At 39.8% G+C, this 19,557-nt stretch overlaps 2 protein-coding genes across 2 annotated transcripts; one reads left to right on the top strand and one right to left on the bottom strand.

The window, feature by feature from the left end:
* Nucleotides 1-50: 50 nt before the first annotated feature.
* On the top strand, nt 51-11,781 carry LOC112162086 (E3 ubiquitin-protein ligase TRIM8). The gene is made up of 7 exons (XM_024297735.2): nt 51-712; nt 1,022-1,624; nt 8,410-8,505; nt 8,847-9,080; nt 9,640-9,671; nt 10,372-10,487; nt 10,605-11,781. Exons 2-7 carry the CDS (start codon nt 1,055-1,057, stop codon nt 11,252-11,254), a joined length of 1,698 nt encoding a protein of 565 aa, XP_024153503.1. The 5' UTR covers nt 51-712; nt 1,022-1,054; the 3' UTR covers nt 11,255-11,781.
* Nucleotides 11,782-17,095: 5,314 nt separating this feature from the next.
* npm3 (nucleophosmin/nucleoplasmin, 3) lies at nt 17,096-19,354 on the bottom strand. The gene is made up of 5 exons (XM_024298107.2): nt 19,146-19,354; nt 18,917-19,002; nt 18,729-18,848; nt 18,561-18,654; nt 17,096-17,987 (listed from the first exon to the last, which is right to left on the bottom strand). Exons 1-5 carry the CDS (start codon nt 19,216-19,218, stop codon nt 17,872-17,874), a joined length of 489 nt encoding a protein of 162 aa, XP_024153875.1. The 5' UTR covers nt 19,219-19,354; the 3' UTR covers nt 17,096-17,871.
* Between the last annotated feature and the right edge of the window lie 203 nt (nt 19,355-19,557).

Here is a 19,557-nt window from a genome sequence, read left to right as displayed (position 1 = left end):
GGTGCTGTTTACAAAACCCTCTGAATAATCAGATAAAACGAAATTCGATAATGATCAGAGATTTGGTGCGCATGTCAGACTTAACTTGTTTTCTCGCTGTGGTGGCCAAAAAACAAATGTATATGTATTTCAATACAGTTTAGTGGGCGCGAAAATGGAAGAGCAACTTTAATAAACGTTTGATTCTTGTTTGCGTTGCATTTATTTCAATCACAAGTCGTAATTTGGCTTTCGCCGACCCGGGCGTGGGCCCCTGAAGGCCTCATCTGCACTGCGAAGGAGTCGGCAAAGCGGCGCTGCGACGTTCGCGTCCCCTGGTCTTGCTCGTTCCGTCCGGTAGAGCTTGCTGTGGTCGCTCCCTCGCCTCGCTCCTCTCGGCTCCTCCCCGTCTGTGTATCAACTCTGACGGGTCACGTTACTGGAGGAAGGGGGGGTGTTTTAGTCGTTGTGGAGACACTGCGCTCCCTTCCGACGACTCACTATCTGCCTTTTACTTACTGTCAAATATTACTCAGAGAGTTTACGAGAAAGTGAAACGGACTCGACAACCGAACGGGAATCGGAGAAAATCCCGGTGTTGGGAGGTACGTCACGCGGACGGCTGTAATCCAAAGCGGAGGAGCTGGATCTCATCGCGGGCTGAATGACAAGCTGCGCGGCGTTAAAGGTGCACCGGAGTCTGCCGACGGACGACATGGGAGATAAATAGTTGGTATGGTTGCATTTTGACTGATTACTTTCATATTTATTTCACAGCAGTCATAAAACGTAGCGTTATCTTATTTAGGAGTCAGATTGTTTAAGTTAAGTGCCCCCCTCCTTAATTTTTCTCAAATATTCAAATTAGAAAGTACATTTTTTGGCATAAAAGTTAATCCACTTTAAATAACACCCTGGTTTGTCCTGTTGTGTACTTTTTAATGTACTTAAGTTCTTTTCTCTTGTTTTGTTTACCCCTTTTTAAATAAAGTTTGTCATTCTTTGAATTGAATATCTTATTTAGACTGTTGCTGTTTTTCAGCTGCACACCCTCAGCCTGGATTCCTCTGAAGTCATGGATGAGAGCTGGAAAAACTGCTTCGAAGAGGAGCTTCTTTGTCCCATCTGCCTGAATGTTTTCGATGAGCCAATCCAGCTGCCATGCAAGCATAACTTCTGCAAGGGTTGCATTTCTGAGGCATGGGCCAAAGACAGCGCAGCCGTCCGCTGTCCAGAATGCAACCACGACTATGACCAGAAGCCCACCCTGGAGAAGAACTTCAAGCTTGCCAACATCGTGAAGCGATTCAATGCTCTCAACAGTGACAAGGTCCCCCCCGTGCTGCACTGCGTCCTCTGCAGACGAGGCCCCCCGCTGCCTGTCAGGAAAGTGTGTCTGCGCTGCAAGGAACCCTGCTGCCAGACTCACATCCAAACCCACCTCCAGCAGCCGTGCACGGCACCAGGACACCTGCTGGTGGATGCAGAGGAGCTGAGCGCCTGGACCTGTCCCAGTCATGAGGAGTACAGGCTGCTGCACTGTGAGGAGGAGCAGGTGGCTCTGTGTCCGTTCTGCTGCCTCTCCCACTGCACTAACCAAAGACACACAGTGCGTGATGTGGACACACAGCGCGTGCAAATGCAGGTAAAGAGAGCCATGGTGCTAGTTACAACAGCATCTGATGAATGATCCCAATCCCTCCCAAGCTCAATCCCTGTCTTTCAATCTGATGGTAAAGACAGGAGAAAGTCATCAGTTGTATGACAGAAACAGCCACGCATCAGACACAGCGTTTAACCTTGATCCTGTCGCCCAACACACATGGTCACGCCTTTCCATTAGTGGTGGCGTGCCCTCGGGAAAGTGCTGTGATTCTGCCTGCGCCCACCGGAAGTGATCTATCTGGGTGCACCCAAATACAAGGAAGTGCACTGTAGAAGCTGATAAGTTTAGAGAAATGTCACAATCAAAGGGAGACGTGCCAAAACCAAAAATATGAACGTCTGGAGTATAAGTCACAAAAAAGAAAAAGGCATAGTAAAGAAAAAAAAATATAGAGTATAAGCCGCACTTTTGGCAGAAAAGTGCAACGCTTCTAAAAAATCTGACAAGCCTAGTGCTAGCTTGGCCTAGCGATTCACTTATCAAATTTAGCCTCTTCTGATGTGTGTCAAATTCAATGCTCAATGTTTGTGCAAAAATGTGTTCATAAACTAGACGCATGTGGGAGACGCTAACCTTAAGTTTTTAGCCGTATTGCTATATGGAAGCATTGACTGTATATCTCATACAGTGCATGGAAGACACGGATAACGTTGAAAGATCAAGTTTATTTAGTTTGAAGAGCTCTACAAAAGCATTGGTAAACACGTCTCCATGTCTGCGTTCATGAAATCATGCGATATTTACCTTCTGCAGGAGCTGCGTCTAAATGATGGCGTTTTCAGCAGTAGTTCCATGTCTCTGTTACCCAAGTTTGATGACTTGCTGTCCTGCATGAGTTAGAGCAGGGGTGTGGAACTTAATCGCACAGGGGGCCAAAATCCAAAACACACCCTGGGTCGCGGGCCGAACAGGATAAACGTTTATTGAACACACTAAATTCCACCCCACTTTTGTACTTCAAAATCTACTGGAATTATTGTGTTAACGGTTGAAAAGTTAATGTTAAAGATTTTATGTTTAAGCGTCACTGACGACGCTTCAGGTTAAATAGCTTTCAATATTTTACTCTCCTTAAAAATATATTTTGTCAAAATTACACAAGTTAGAAATAAGCACAAGATAACATCGAGCTACTAATAACAATATAATTAAATGATCTGGAGGGCCGGATATAATCACCCGGAGGGCCGGATCCGGCCCCCGGGCCTTTACTTTGATACATTTGAGTTAGAGGAGAAAAAAAATGAAAATAATAATGTCTCCATGGAAAAAAAAAAAAAAAAAATCAAGTTTAGGAGGAGAACGATCAGATTCTCCTCAATGTTTATGTTGGACTTCTTCTGTGTCAATAGTAAATACTGATACACCTACAGTGCCCTCTAGCGGTGGTTGACAGGAAATGATCGCTAAATGCCAACCAGTTGTTAATGGGAAAATAAATAATCTGTGACACCAACATTTTATTTTAAATTAAAGCACATATAAGTCACTCCTGGGTATATCCTTGACCAAAGTTTCAAAAAAACTGTTACTTATGCTCCGAAAACGTCCTTGTCTAGAAGAAAGTTGGAGTTTATTTTCAGCATCTGCTTTGTTGCCGTCTCATTGATATTTCTGCCGTGGCTGCAAATGTTTCAGCCGTGTTTCTGCTGCAGAGCAGATCTAAAAAACTTCTGAAGAAGTTTAAAGTCTTCAGTCGCAAACTGTTGCCCTGGTTTTAGAGCTATTACTGGGACAAAAGATGCCTGTTCAGCCCTTTCCAAAGCTGCTCACACTACACCCTCACACACTCGCCCGTCTTTGTGTTCTTTCACAACTCCTCCTCGGGAAGAAGAAGAAGTCCTGGTTCTTCTCTGATCAGAACTGTCCCTGCTTGTATCCTCACACCCCGGTTAGACTGTAATTTGCCAGTGCTTGGTCATCTATTGAAGGAGTTTTTCATCCTGACGGAGCTGAGGCCTATTTTGGTCAAAGCGTTTGAAATTCCCCTGGCATCACTCGTGCTGCGTTCAGGATAAACAGAGGTGGAAAACTGTCATAGTTACAGTGTTTATGGTTTTCTTTGGCTTTTATTTTTTGAACTGAAGCCTTTACAGGCATGCTGGTAATTTTAAGATGAGATGTGGTTTATTAATAATGTTGTCCCTGGGACAAGTGGAGGAGGTGGCCTCCCACGCAGCCTCACCTAGGTTCCTTTCAGGCATCTCAGCAGGAAACCGTTGCCACCGGAGGCTCTGCTGTTTGCATTTATCTTCTATCTGGGCTGGAGTGAGTCAGTTCCCCAGAATGCTGAGGGCAGTCCATTGACATCAGAAATGGGGAATAGTTGTCAAGTGATTGTGAAAGAGGCTCTCTGTTCATTGAGCCCCAGGCTCCTCATTTAAACATGAGCTTCCTGGCAACCTGCGGGTGCATGGGTGTCTAAATGGGACAGCGCCGAAACTGATCATTGGTGGGTTTAAGCTGGATAAAGGTAGGCTTTCATGCTGCTGCTGCCCCTTGATGCTGTTTCAAACACACAATGAGACAGAAGAGGAATCAGAGGGGAGCTGAACAAAACGAGGAAGACGTGGTGGATGAGTTCTGAACGTAGAGGCACTCTCCTCATATATGTGCGGCATAACCGCAACACGGTTGATCTGTTTTAAGACAGAGGTGTCGGATATGAGGCCTCAGAGTTGAGTCAGCTCCTGCAGGTGTAGTCAGGTAGTATGAAGGGGCGTGTTCAGCTGAAGTGTAAACAAATTTGGGATGTGGGACAGGTGTGGGGATGGATTTTGAGACATTTTCTACTTAAATGTGACAAAACCAACTGTACAAAGCCTCTAAAATGTAAACTCATTTGTAGTGTGGGTTCATTGACTTTTTATAAAAACTGGACTGAGTGACCCCAAACAGGAAGCTTCAAGAAGCCAAACTCTCATAGACTTCTATTGAGAAATAAACAGTCATTATGTTTGTCAGAATAACCATTCTTGCTCGGCTTCCTTTATAACATGTTCTTGCTTTCTGTAGTTGTGGAAACACATTGTCCCATAGTGGTGTAGAGAAAAATCGATTTTGACAATGTATCGCGATATTTTGTTTGGCGATACTTGTATCGATTCAAAATGCTGACAAGGGGATATTTAATTAATTATTTAAGTGGATAACTTTTCTTATCCACCTAAACCCCTGATTGGTAGTTGGCAGCACAGACCACTGAGCATCTTTAAGCAGTTTTACACCATGACTAAAACAACAAGATCTCGTGAGATTCAGCTTGTGTTAATGTTCAGTGTTTTTCGTTTTTACTTAGAATGGGTACCGAAAAGTAAAGAATTGTTCTGGTAGAGTCTTGGGATATATCACAATATGTATCGTATCAATAGACACATATCAGAATATGTATCATGTTGCCAGACTCTTGCCGCCAATACACACCCCTAATGTCCACAACTATACACTTTTATGTAAACTAGAGTTCTTCTTTAGGATATAAGTATAAGAGGTCGTCAATGAGAAGGTTGGATATTTGTTTTTGAGATGGTTATCTGTTAAATTTGAAAAATCCACACTGATACTCAAAAATGTCTGGCCCTGCATTTAGTTAAAAGAAACAGTAAATAGAGCAGATTGAGCCCCTCCCAGAAGTTGTGGCACTCTTAGAGGTTTTAGCCCTCAGAGGTTTTATCCAGGTCTGTGACCATAATTGGCTTTTAAGGGCTGTGGCCTCTTCACAGTCATGCTTATGTGATGTAAATTACAACGCTCCATTCTGCTCACATCCTGACAGAAAAGTATTTAGCCTCCTTTTTTTTATAATTTTTTGCACATTTGTCAGATAAAATAAAACAAAAATCAATTATTGAAGAATAATAAAAACTTTTCTAAATGATTATTCTATTTATGAAAGAAAGTTTTGGTTCCGTGGGAAAATAGATCCCCCCTTCAAATTGTGAAATCTTAAATGAACTCTGCTTAATCAGATTTATTTGAGTTGTTTTTCTGCTGCCACGCCACTGCCTGCTGACTGCCAGGCCTGTCAAATCACCAAATCACTTCAATAATAAAACTGCCTGTCAAAGTACAATAAACAACACATTCAGAATAAATCTAAAGCAGGTCAAGAACAAAGGGAAAAGAAAAATCCTTGAGATGCTTAGAGTTTGAGGTTTTGTGACTCTAGAAAACAAAAATATGAGATGTTTTGCATAAATGGAGACAGTGATGGACTTTTTTCCAGGAGGAACCTGACAATCAAAAGGACTCAACAGCTACTCAACCAGAGAGTCTTATAAGAAATGAACTCTGCACTTAACTCAGATCTCAGATAAGTTCAGTGATGAATCATTGGAAAAAAAATATCACATGTGGGAGAAAATTTTGATAAGTGAAACTCCAGAATTTAAAAACATGTTTCCTAAATTGTAAGTTCTTGATTTTGGTCTGATTTTATTTTTATTTTGTTACCTGTGATGTTAAATTAGCACAATATCTCAGCTATATTTTTAAACGTGGTGGAACTATAACGGTGTGGGTGTCGCTTTACAGTTTCATTAGACAAACCACTACAACTGATGGAGCCATGAATTCTGTGTTTTACCCATGAATTCAAAAAGAAAATTTCTGATCCATCAGTTCCTCACATGTAAAAGCTTTTGTGTTCTCCAGCAATGGAAGACCAATCAGCCTTTCCTCCTCTGAATGTTCCAAACCTTGAAATAATAAAGCTTTTGGAGTAGCCCTTGTTAACTGTTTTAAATTACTGTGGCCTTGCTTAAAGAGGCCATGCAGAGAACCCTTTCAGTGTCGCATTTGGAACCATTTTTGTCGAGAAAAACTGGAGAAGTTGTTGCTCTCAAATGTTGCACAACCAGTTACTTTAGGGAACAATTGGGGTTGAGCCACTTTTTCTTTGTAAATAAAATTAATTTTAAAAATAAAAGTAATAGTATTTATTTATTTACAACACTGAAGCTTGTGTGAAAACACAGTTTAATTATTAATATTGTTTTGATGCAATAACTATTTTTTCAATGTTAAGTTTACACAAATTTGCAAAAACTATTTTTTTGTTGCTTTCTTTAATTCAATTAATTAATTAAATCTAAAAAAGAAGACAAAACGGAATCTAAAAATATTCACATCCTATTATTTCAATGTATTAGGATGATGAAAAAATAAAAAAACAAGGGAAATGGAATCAAAAATACTTTTGAATAAACAGTTTTTAAATTGAACTTTTCTAAATAGAAAAAAATCTATAAGAAATATTTCTCACATGTGTCTAATGTAAACACACACTACCATGAACAAACAAAAAAAGACTTTCCCCCCTCCTCCATGGTTAAGCATGGGGTAAGATCCATTATAGTTTGGGCTTGTGTTTCAGTCAGATTTGATGACCACAATTTAATAATCCACAGTGAATTACCTGGAAGTGGATGGATTTGTGAAGCTCCTCATGTCTCAAATCATTACTGTTATGTAGTGCTGGGCGATATGATGATACATATCATGTGGGCGATAGAAAAGCATCCATCGTGCCATTTCGCTTCCATCGTTTCTATTTGTTTATTTTTATTGCTGAACCTTTGTGCAAAAATGCTTGTTCTATAGTAAGAAACTGGAAGCTGTTGTGTACTTGTAAATATTCAGTTAAATGTTACTTGAAAAAATCAAGTCAGAGAAAAATCAAGTAATGACATTTTTGTAATTTTTTTCAGAAAATAACTGAAAATATACTTTATAGTGGCATATTGTGATATATATCGTTATTATAATAATTTATATCAAGGTGTACAATTTTTTCCATATCGCCCAGCACTACTGTTATGCGTAAAAAAGTATTTTTTCACATATACTTAGTCTCTCTTGTTGCTTCAGTCAGAGTTTCTGTCTCTATCAAGAGTTAATTTTTTTTTAAATTTCATAAATCCTTCAATGACTGCAAATTATTTGAGATTAAAGATGAAGAGTTGTGCACTCTAGTCTGTTTTTTGTAAGCTATTTTTTCAAACTGATCGCCTGCAAGACCCTGTTTTTTTATCTTTTTACTTACATTCTTTTTATCTTCTCACTTTTTCTGTCTCTTCTCGGTGTGAACAAGCATCGTCTTTGCTCTGTTCCCTTTTTCTTTTTTTCCAGACAGCAAGCGAGCAGAGAGCCTGACGCTGTGCACACAGACATGACAATCTGTCAATGACACAGAGGCCTGCGTAAACAATGGAGAGCAACGTATGTGGCAAAATGAGAGAGCCCGTGAAACACCCCCACTTTGTGCTCCCTCGCAGCACATTTAATATATAAATGCATACATACGAGGGTTTGTTGCCATGGTAGCAGAGTTTCTGTTATTGGGGCACAGTACTTTTTTTTCTTTCCATGTAGAATCAGTTCATTAAAGAGCTTACCTGCCCTCTGCTTGTTAGAGTTGCCTCTTCGCCTGCAGCTGCACACTAATGTCCATGTGTATTTGGTGAAAAATTATTACTTCCTCCAAAGGACCTTTGGCTCGTTTATTTGAAACAAAAAAGGGGCCCAGAGGCGAACACCACACTTGATGCTGTCTCTGACAAACTTTGGGGTGTGCAGAGAGCGTTTTGAGTGTTTGCCCTTACTGGTGCCCTCCAAACGGATGATAGCATTTGCCTGCTGCTGTCGTTTCCTCTAATCTGAGTTGAGGGGGAAGTCGGGGGCAGCAGGCAGGTTGGAGGGCACGGCATTTAAGGTTGTGCTAATATTGCACTCCTGTGTTTTAGCGTCTTGTCTTCTTTGCACAGGCCATGCTAATGAGGCAACAAGACCGGCTGGAGGGTCGTGTGCAGAACATCGATGAGCAGCTCAACAAGCTGGAGTCAGACAAGACGCTGATGAAGGTAAAGTGCAACTTGTGCTCTGACCGTCAGTGCCTTGACCTACTGTGTGCTTTCATTTTAACAGCTGCACTGAAATAACCCTTTTGTGCTTTGGGAAGCAGCAAACAGCGTCTCTGGCTATGACTGGTTTCAGCATCAGTACTGAAAATGCATTCATAAATGATTTGTCAGGGCCAGTTTTGAGTAATACACCGAAGACATTGGTTTAGAAAACAGTAGCTGAACATTTCATTCCAAAACTGTGTTCTGAGGCACAGCTTCCTATTTTTTTTGTCATGATATACAGTCAACATTTCTGTGTGGTGAAATTGGGACTGCAGGAAGTCGCTGTTTCTCTGCAGGACGCGGTGTCTGAGCTGAAGGATCGTGTGAGAGCTCAGTATCGGAGGATGCAGGCACTGCTGCAAGCAAACCAGGAGGAGACCATGCAGATGCTGGAGAGCACTTACATGATGTATGTGAGGAAAAACTCCCAGCAGTCTTTGCAGCTCAATGAGAAGAGACAGGAAGCAGAAAAACTCCTGAGCTCCGTGCAAACCGTTTTCCAGAGAGCGGAGAGTGTGAACTTCATGAAGGTACGAATCACCTCTTCTGTGTTCCATCTTCTGTTCACACCGACCTCGGCAAGCGGACACTTCCAATGAAAAGTTTATGTAAACGCGCATTTCAAGCTTCCATGTTAAAATTGTGGCGTTTTTACGTAGCTACACAAGTTTCTACCACCTTTTTCGGGATTGATAACACGCTACCATTAAACAAGCATTAAGTTATAACAGTTTGAACTTTAACCAGAGATTTGGATATGGAAGAGACGTATGGATGACAACCCTTTTAATTCATGGAAGTGCCAACTGTTTCAAAATTGATCATGCAGAACAAATTAAAAATTTGTGCCCAGTCGGAATAATATAACCAAGTCTTTCAAATATCAGAATAGAACTGAAAAAAAAAACCTGGAGCAAGACTTGTGAGTTTGAGAGACAGCACCAAACCTCTTCCAAATGTAGGTGGCAGACAGTAGAAAATGAAACAAAAGAAAAAGCCCCTCCCTGCTTGTCCAGTGTGAACATTGTGGGTTAAATGTTGTTAATTATTGTTTCCAATATATGCAAACAGATTTACTGTCTTTTCCAGAACACAAAACCATACCAGCTGCTGATGGACAGGTCAGTGTTTTTTTTTTTTCATATTTACCCATTTTTTAAGTACAGAACTGTCTGATTAAAACTTATTAAGACTCACACAATCGAGTTAACACATATTTGTGTCATTTATGTGATTCTTTTATTCACGACCGAGCTTTAAAGACCCACTCTGATCATCTATTGATCCATTTTCAAAGCACTCCCAGTAGTTTTTTTATTACGAATGTGCCGTTTTTAGACAAAATTAAAAAAAAAAAACTGTTTCTTTCTTGGATATAGTTTCTGCAGAGCGGCAGTAGTTCATTAGAAATATGCCTCTGAGTTTTAGGCGGGATACTTGGTGCGAAGAAACCCCGCCCCCCTTTCCCCTCCCCATTCAGGAGCAGAGCAGGAAGCTTGTAGCCCGCCCATTGTTCTGTAACAAATAAGCTCCCTTTCAATCTGCATTTCTTTTTTCTGTTCCTGATTCATAATGATTTGTATAAAGAAATACTCAGAAGTGCTTCATTTTCTTAAAACATGCTACAGGAACATGTTAAAAACACAAAAAATATGATTTTTATAAGAGTGGGCCTTCATTATGTGTTATTGTTGCTCAAATGTTTTTCTGAAATGCCAAATTTTTTTGCACATTTTGGGCGTTGGTCTTCCTGGCAGCATTGATGTATAAATAGTTTTAGTTGAATCTAAATATGGGCATTTACAAAATTCTGTTTTTCAGGTCAAACACACACCTCAGTGCTGTGATCCCGTCAGTCAAAGTGGGCCAGCTCAACTCCCATCATTTCCTGTCTGACCTGTCTACACGAGAGAAGAATTTGCGGAAAATGCTAGAAGGTAGGAACCATTGAGTATAAGCAAAATGCAGTGTAAACTTTCCGATGTTTAATTATTCATGGGACAGAATGTGGTCAGCATTAACTGTCATCTCTTGATGCCACTCCCCCCCCCCAGAACCGTTCAATGAGGCGTCCATCCTGGAGCTGGTTCAGTCTCTGGGCAGCTCCGCTGCCTCCCAGCTGGGGATGAGTTCAGGACTACAGAAGAGGAAGTACAACATGGCCTTTCTGGAGAGTAACACTGAAAACTCCACCTCCCAGGATCCTCCACCTTTGCTCTACAGTGGGAAGAAGCCCTTCCTGCCCGACCAGAGTCACCGTATTTCATCTATGTATTCCTCCGATGTCCTCCCCCAGAATCCTCACAGTGGCCCGGGCCACAGTCACCTCCTTGAGACCACTGCCCATCACATGGTGGGTTTGGGGTCCAGTTCCAGCCACCACTCAGGGAACTTATTTCCGTCCTCCCACTTCCCCAGTGGAGCTTCCTCGCAACAAGCCATGTACGAGGGGAGGAAAGTGCTCATGTGCACGCTGAACAACTGCTGCTGCTCTCGAGCACCCGCCGCCCGCGCCCATCCTCCCTACCCGGCCTCGGACTCCTTCCCCTCCGTGACCTCTCAGGAGTTCCCCCCGCTTCCTTCAAGCCAAACACTGCAGCATTTTCCCATGAGGGGGCTGGTGGAAGCCTCGCAGGGCGCCAGGCACCCCGACTTCTACGGGCTGTACGGCCAGTCTTCAACCAAGCATTACGGAACCAAGTAACAGTCATACATAGCAGAGTTTCCACACAGGCTTTCTGTTCCTTCCATTTTGACTCAGAAATGATCACTTTCCTACTGGCTTTTATGACAAAACTATTTTTGACATTTGTTTTGACACCCACCTCTGCAAACCACAGTAGCACGTCAATCACAGTCACAGTCGTAAAGCCTTGTATTTATTTTCTGTTGCAACTGGAAGTGCTCCTGTAAGTATTTTAGTCTCAAACCTGTTAAAGAAGAGTGTTTTTTATCATGAGTCCCAGCATGGGTCTCCAGTGCCTAAAAAAGACTGTTAACACACTGAGTGTATTTGCAATTTCCGAGCTCGTGATTATTTCCTGTTTGTGGCTCAAGGCATGCAGGGAGTCTCTCTGTGCACTCAGAGTCCACGTGGCTTTAGAAAGAAAAGAAAAAAAAACACTGGACTCCAAATGCCTGTCAGGTTTTTCATGCTTTTTGATAGAAGATTGTGAATAAACCAAAATCTGTAAAGTGTTGACTAAATAAACAAGCAACATAAATAAAGTTGACTGTATTTTCTTTCTTAATTTAAGCTGATTTTGTGGACTTATACATTAGATAGTTTGTACTTTCTAAGCTTTCCTTTTAGCCTAAAAAACTAAGAGAATCCCTACAATTCAGGCTTCATAGAAATAAGTCAAAAAATATTTGAAAATATTTATTTAATTGAAAAAAAATCTGGGAATGGGGAACAAAAATCGTATTTACAAGAACTCTTATTTTGAAGTCTTTTAATCTATTTTAAAAGTGTTCCCAGTTGTCAATTATTTATGATTATACAGTTTTAGCCAAAATAAAAAAAAACTGAATTGTTTTTTAGGACATAGTTTCTGAAGAGCGGCAGTAGCTCATCAGAAATTCACCTCTGATGTTTGCCAAGAGTAAGGCTTTCTTTATTTCCCATCATCCCATTGTTTACACTCTCTCTTTCTAGTTTTAAAGCCCTTCCCAACCCCAACCTAACATTACTGATGCAACAAAAATGGTGACCAAAATCTGAGCTATCCAGTCGTACAAATTGGAGCCAGCATGGATGAGGAGAACAGACGTACATGGATTTATTTGCAACTGGAGGCATCAGAATGGAGCTGAGCAGGGAGTTTGTGGATTGCCATAGTAGCTTTAACATCACACTTTAAAGCTTTTTTCAAAAACATTTGTTTCTGCTCCTGATTCATAACTATTTTATGAAAGAAATACTGAGGGAATGGGATTTGATCCAGGGCTGTGAGGTAAGAGTGTTAGAGATAGCCTAAAAATAGTCAAAGAGATCTTCAGAAGAAAAATAAAAAAAAAATTGTAAAGTTATTTGTATATTTTTTTTCTTAAAAAGGTATCTCATAATAGGATTAAAATCTAGAAACAAGGAGTTCATTGCAAACATTAAAAACGGGAAAAATAACCTAAAAAAATCATTTTTAGAGATAACTACTTATAATTGAACATTATACAACCCAATAGTAAGTATTTTTGGCTATTTCTAAGCAAATTGTTTGTATTGTTTGAGTTTTATGTACGTAATTTCGATCTTGTTGATAAAAAAACGAGTTTAATGAGTGGAAATGACTCATTTAGAAACACAATGTGAACAAAATGAGAATATGGTCATAGTACAAGTTGGCCCATCTTAACAAATTTTCTTGGAACATAAAGTATTTTTTTATTATTTCCTAAATATTGACAGTGAGTGCCAACTTATCAACTTGTCAACATTTATTGACTTTTAAATATCCTTAAAAATGAATAATAAATTACAGTGGAATTAGAGCGCCACTGGTCTTAAATCAAGTTTTTCTATTGTTAAAAGAATGGAGCAAAAGGATTTTGATTCACTCTATTAATAATTTTTCTCTCAGATCTTATCTCTTAATGAGACAAAATAAATCTCAATTGTGCTGATTTTATTAAAACGTACTGCAAAGATAAGTTAAAACAACTTTAAACCTGGCCAAATATCTAAAAACAAGGTTTTAAATCTTTGCAAGTCAATATTTTGCAGTGCAGACCCATTATCTACTAACATAGGACTGTCCACTTCCTCGTCTACATCCTGGGCTCTGGCGAAATCTCTGGCTCATCCCTCTTTGTCTGATCATTGAAGCTGCTTGTCAGGTTGGGTCAGGGAACAGGAGTAAGTGATGAGCAGCACCTCCTTCTCTTCCTTCCTCTTGCTGGGCATTATTTGCCAGAGCCGGGAGCGGATGAGGAGGAGGAGGAGGAGGAGGAGGAGGAGGGTCGAGCATGATAAAAGTGCAGAGTTTTAATGAGGGCTGGAATAACGGTCCTCTACTTATCTGTCACTCATCCTCCTTTCATCACTGCCCCCTCCCCCACCAACATGAAATGATGCAATAGAATGGAGGTCAAAGATGAGGAGGGGATATCGAGCGAGGAGCATCACTTATTTATTGGCTGCACCCCCCCTTTTTTTGCTTTGTTTATGTTACATTCTGATTTCTCCTTTTTTTGCATTTAGATTTGGCTCATAATTTACAGAAGTTCTGTTTAGCAGTCAGGGACGGAGACTGAGGTTTAACCAGCTTTGTGTGTGTTTGTGTGTGAACCAATTAGCATTCACCTTGTCCACTGCTGCTCCTCCTCCAGTGTGTTTTCCATAAAACCTCCAGCAGATGCTCCAAAGAAGAGAAAAACTCTCATATAATCCCAACAATTAATATTGACAACTCTATGCTTTACACTTTGATAATGAATTGGTGTTATATGAGACTGATCATTTGAAGATTGTACGATGTGAAAGCTTTGTGACTTGTACGTGGGATTGTGTGTTCAGGTGTGTTTGTGAGCAGGATTAGGCGCCGTGTGTGTTTGTGTGCTCACTGAGGTTACGTGCAGGGGAAAGGTGATGCACTGACAGCTGGGCTCTCTGGTGGCAGGTGTGCTGAAGCTGTATATGTGCAAGGACAACACGCCCCTGCCTGCCCGCCTGCAGCAGGAATTGATCAAGCACTGTTGATGCTCAACATGCTGCAACCACTTTGCTTTTTAAAGTAACTCAACATAGTGAGAAGCCTAAATTCAGATTTGTATCTGTGTGATTTTTTTCTTCTTTTTATTGACATGCTTTTACCTTTTTGGATGTTTGCATTTTGGACACAAATCCACATTTTCTTGAGCAAAAAGAGAATAAGAATGCCCCAAAAACTAGAAGGACAGTGGGGTACACCCTGGACAGGTTGTTAGTCTTTTCCAGGGCCACACAACCACACTCACATTTTTACACTATTTAGTCATCAATTAAAGTCCCATTAGTTGTCACACACCTGTGTGTGTGAATTTTGTTCTCCACATTTGACCCATCTTCTGGGGGAGTGGTGAGCTGCAGACATAGTGGCGCTTGGGAATGATTTGGTGTTTTTTTTATCTCCCCATCAAACGGTTTAATGCTAAGTATCAAGCAAGAAAGCACGGAGTCCAACTTTTAGAATCTTTGGTATGACTCTGCTGCGAATTTGAACTCACAACTTTCCAGTCTCAGGGCGGGCACTCAACCACAGGAGAGTGCAAATCCAGGCCACGAGGGCCGGCCTCCTGTTTGTTTTCCAGAAATGCAAACAAATATTCTGAATTTTTTAACGTAGATTTAGATGAATCTAAATGACTTGATCTAATGAGTTTCTTGAAGGGACTTTTTGGCGTCTGCAGGTGAAACCTTCCTCATGTTCTATGTCTGGATGCTATTTTTTTACTGTCAAGAAACAATGCCATGTTATGAACCATATCTTTACCCTGTAAGTGGCTGGGATAGCCTCCATGACCCTTTACAGGACCATATCAACCCTGAGAGTGGAGGGTTCCTGTTTGACACCCAGAATTTGGGGGTTCGGATTGAGGGTCAAACTATCACGACTGTAGCAGCAGCTACTGATCCCTCATGGGATGGGTCAGCTACGGAGAAAATATTCACACAATCGACAGATTAATATAAATGAATGTAACTGAAAAAAGTCATTCATGTCACCTTTGTTATGATTGTTTCCTGAAAGAAGCATTTTAAACCAGGAGCTGGAGGAGTTCTCCCTCCCCATCATATCCCAATTAGTCTTCATTTCACTTTTTGAGCTGATAAATGAAGTGAATGACCACTTCTTCTTTTTTTTCTAATTTTTATTTTTTCATAAGAGGCTAATTTTTTTTTTTTTTTTTTTTGTGGCCCGCTCCAGATCGTGCACTGCAGTGGACATGAAAGCAAGCACCCCGCAGATGCAACAACATAAAACCCTTATATTTATACCCAATAAAAGCAGCGCAAAGGTTCCCAAAACTCCCACTCAGCGTTCAATACAGCAGCTGGATGCGGTTTATGAGTCAGAAAATAAGTAGCACCTGCTCTCAGTGAAGGTGACATTAACCAGTTTGAGTTTTTTTATTCGCCCACCGGCTGATCAGGTGTAGGAGAGGCTGGAAAACCGTCACCATGAGCACATACCAGCAGGTGAGTCTGTTCCTATAGCTTTAAATGGATCGACTCTCCTTTTTTCAGGCATCAGAAGAGGAAATCTCTAAAAAAAACTTTGGTTTGAGGGAAATCACATTTTTTCCTCAAAATTACTACATCTAAATGTAAAACTTAAAAATGTGGAGCTCCATTGCTTCTCAGTCCTAAAAAATAACATCTTCTAAAAGATTTACTGAAATCTGTATGACTTGGTCATTCAACACACCGCAGCTGCCCGACCAAAATCTGCCTCTGTGAAAGAGTATGCAAGGCAGATGGCAAAGCAGTGAGTGTAGATGATTCACTGTAATCTGATCTTACCACATCTGCCTTCAAAAAGCCTTAACTGATATCACTGCATAGTTATCCATGATTGGTGGTTTGCAGTGAGCCGGCATTAACTTCAGTGGAAGTTCCTCCGTTTATTCACCTCTGTTTCACAGCAGTGAAATGACAAGATTGCCTTAAAGCTGGTTTTAGAACAGCAAGCAGAATGCATTAGCTCTAAGGGTTAGACTTTGTGTGTGTGAAGGGAAAAACAAAACAAAAAAACATTATTCAATCCATGAACTGTTTGGAAGTTGTTTTTTTTTTTTTTTGTCAAAAGTGGGATCAGGTTTCTGCCCAGCAGCTTCTAGAAAACCGGGTCATGTGTCCAGCTGCTGCAAAAAGCTGCTCACAAGCTTCTGTGAATGTGTTGCTCTAAAGATCTCCCAGAGTAGATTCACTTCGTCACATGCACTGCGTGAGAATCAGATGTGAGTTGAGGTCAGTAATCTGGGGCAGTGCATGAGTTCATGCAGCTCATTATGATTCGCGCTCGCTTAAATCCATTTTAGCACAAATTTTGCTCTTTATCGTGAATATTTCTGTTACAAATTAATATTACTATTATTGTCAGATAGATTTTATTGCCAAGCTAAGCTAAGATGTACAACGAAACTCATAAAATGCATGAAAATAGCATCATTCAGTCACTAAACATAAAATTAAAATTAAGTTGGTGCCAGATAGAAGGGCATTTGCCGTTAAAAAAACAGGATATGCAGTTAAAATTGTGAAAACCAGAAAAACATCAAATATAACACCACAAATGAATCTTAAGAAATCATACATCTTTGAAAGCTTTTAGACTAACTTAGCAAATAATTCCTAAAGAATCAATAAGATGTCTTCATGTAAGATATAAAAATTTTCCCCATTTTTACTTCAATAGTACATTTTTTTTAACTGAAATGTGTATGCATTTCCTTTAGCAGTGAATAATAAAGACACCAAATGTGAATAAAGACATTTAAAACATTTTTTGCTTACATATGGAGTTTGTTTTATTGCATCTTAAACTGAACAAATAAAGCAAACACGTTTATTTGAAAGATTATCTTTTATTGTAAACGACAAAATGTGTCACTTTTTGGTATCAAATACAAAATATACATTTAGCTGTGTTGGATAGGTAAAATTTAAAAACAGACCCATGCAACAAGTGAAAAGAAGTTAAAACCCAGAGAGAGGAAGAAGTACTTTTCAATCGGTGGGTTTTCTGATTTGGGGCCTTCCTGCACAATCGGCTGCTGGATTTGTCAGTTATAACCAGAACATTGTTTCCTAATAATGAGGACACAAAGTTCCCCTTAAATGTAGGTGACTTCTATGTTTTTTTTTGTAACTTCTTTAAACTTGTTCGGTTATTTATTTTATTTATTTCTTGTCTGAGTGAACATGCATCACCTCACAAATACAGGTGTGAACTAGACTACATGATTAAAACAAATAGTCAACCACTTTTTATGAACTGCATATAAATCAAATGATTGTGCAAATCAAGTTGAACTAATATTCAACTTTTTGAGATTTTCATCTTTAACATTGTCACGATCTGCTGGTGGAACAGTATTATGACAGCAGTGGGTAGATTTAACACAATACATAACACTGGATTAAACTTTGTCAGTAAAAAAACAGGTCATAAACAAGGAACTCTCCTGATTACAAAACCAGTTAACTGGACCTGAACCTGCAGTGAGTCCTTCTGCAGCACACGCAACTGCCACAATCATGGCTGTGTAGAAGAGGATGTAAAAATGTGTCCATTTTGCTTTTTTCTATCTAGAAGTTTGAGATTCTAGCAGGGGTCCAGACTACTGCTTCTTTTTTGCTGGTTTAATGGCAGGCATCTCTTCTTCTTCTTCCTCCTCCTCATCTTCCTCTTCTGTTTCTTCCTCCTCAGACATGTCAGAGTCTTCCTCCTGTGAAGCTGATGAGATCTGAAGATTAAAATCTCAAAGATGAAGGGTTTTTTTAATTGACCAACATTATCTTTTCTGAAGCATAATCAGATCCTTGAAATACAGCACATGTGTGTGTATATATATATATATATATATATATATATATATATATATATATATATATATATATATATATATATATATATATATATATACATAGCCACAAACACATAGGATAGTTATTCTTAAACCATAAATAACACTACTAAACTTAAGGAAAGGCATTTACAAGTTCCAGACTATTTTTATGGGCTAGAATATTGCTGTTTGACGTGCGTTTTTAATGCCTCAGCTTATGGAGGAAAAAAAAAAATAATAATAATCTTGGCTTAGAATCTATATTAAACTACAGGTAAATATTTAGTATTTTTGCCCCTTGTAATTTTAGATTATTATAACATTTTAAAGTTTCCTTGAGGTTTGCATGCAGTTTTCATATTTTGGGAATAGCTTGTCATCCTTTGTAACTGGTTAACAGCTAAAATGTTTTAAAAAGTGAATAATTAAGGGCGGGGATGGGAAATACAGTTCAGATTTACCAATAAGGTGCAGGCCACTGACGACAACAGGTCCTGATCCAGCTTTGAGTCTGATGGTCACTGGAGCTTTGAGTTCAAATTCTCCCAGGCTCATCTGAAAAACAGACACGAACTTAAAAAAACCGTACTTTTCATTAAGAACCACTGTCCTTACTATTGAAAACATACCATTGGAAGGCACTTTAAGTGAAGACTGACGATGGGCACTGAAATGTTCTTTCCCTGGTGGTTCATGGCGGTTACCTCCACGACATTGCTCTCCTCCTTGGCACCTTCTCCAAGGCAAACCTACAAAAAGGTGCGTTTCACAGTAAGACCAGAAAACAAAGAAAAAAGGAAAGCAATACGGTACTTACTGTTCTAAGCTCAAGAAAATGTTCCAAGTCCTCCTCTTCATCACCGTGGAAACTATAAGAGGGTACTTTGGATGATAATTCACAGCCTGTGAATAAAATTATAAATAACACGGTTTAGACGTGGAGTAAAAACAAACAGCAGCAGCCTGAGCACTCGTTTTTAGGTGAGCAAACCCCACGTGGGCACAGCAGGAGCGGTACTACTGAACTAAAGTAACACTTTACTTACTGAACAAGTAACTTTCCAGCTTAGAAGGACCGGCTGATTTAAAATCAAGAGCTTCGTCGTCAGAGAAAGACATTTTGTCGATCTAAATAAGCTTTCCTTAGGATTTCTTTTATAACCAACTAAATCCAGCATGAACAGCGGCGTGGGTCGCAGACAACAAGCATACACGATACGTCATCACTATGCGCGCTCCAAACAGACCAATCAGGAGTCATCCAAGGTGGGGGCGGCTCGATTTAGTTTTATTTCCATTTTGGACTCACGTTTTAATTTATTTGTTACATCTCTTTTTACTTTACATTATATATATTTTTACAAATCATGGTTAGTTTGTGTTCTTCTTGTCTGAGAGTTTGTATTTTTTGACAAGTATTTAGAGAAAACTGAAGTAAAAAGTCTGAATAAGCAAATA

This window comes from Oryzias melastigma, linkage group LG15, assembly GCF_002922805.2.
Source record: "Oryzias melastigma strain HK-1 linkage group LG15, ASM292280v2, whole genome shotgun sequence".
In the NCBI taxonomy this organism is placed as follows: domain Eukaryota; kingdom Metazoa; phylum Chordata; class Actinopteri; order Beloniformes; family Adrianichthyidae; genus Oryzias; species Oryzias melastigma.
The sequence above is the reverse complement of the archived record's forward strand: the minus strand, read 5'-3'. Positions and strand labels throughout refer to the sequence as shown.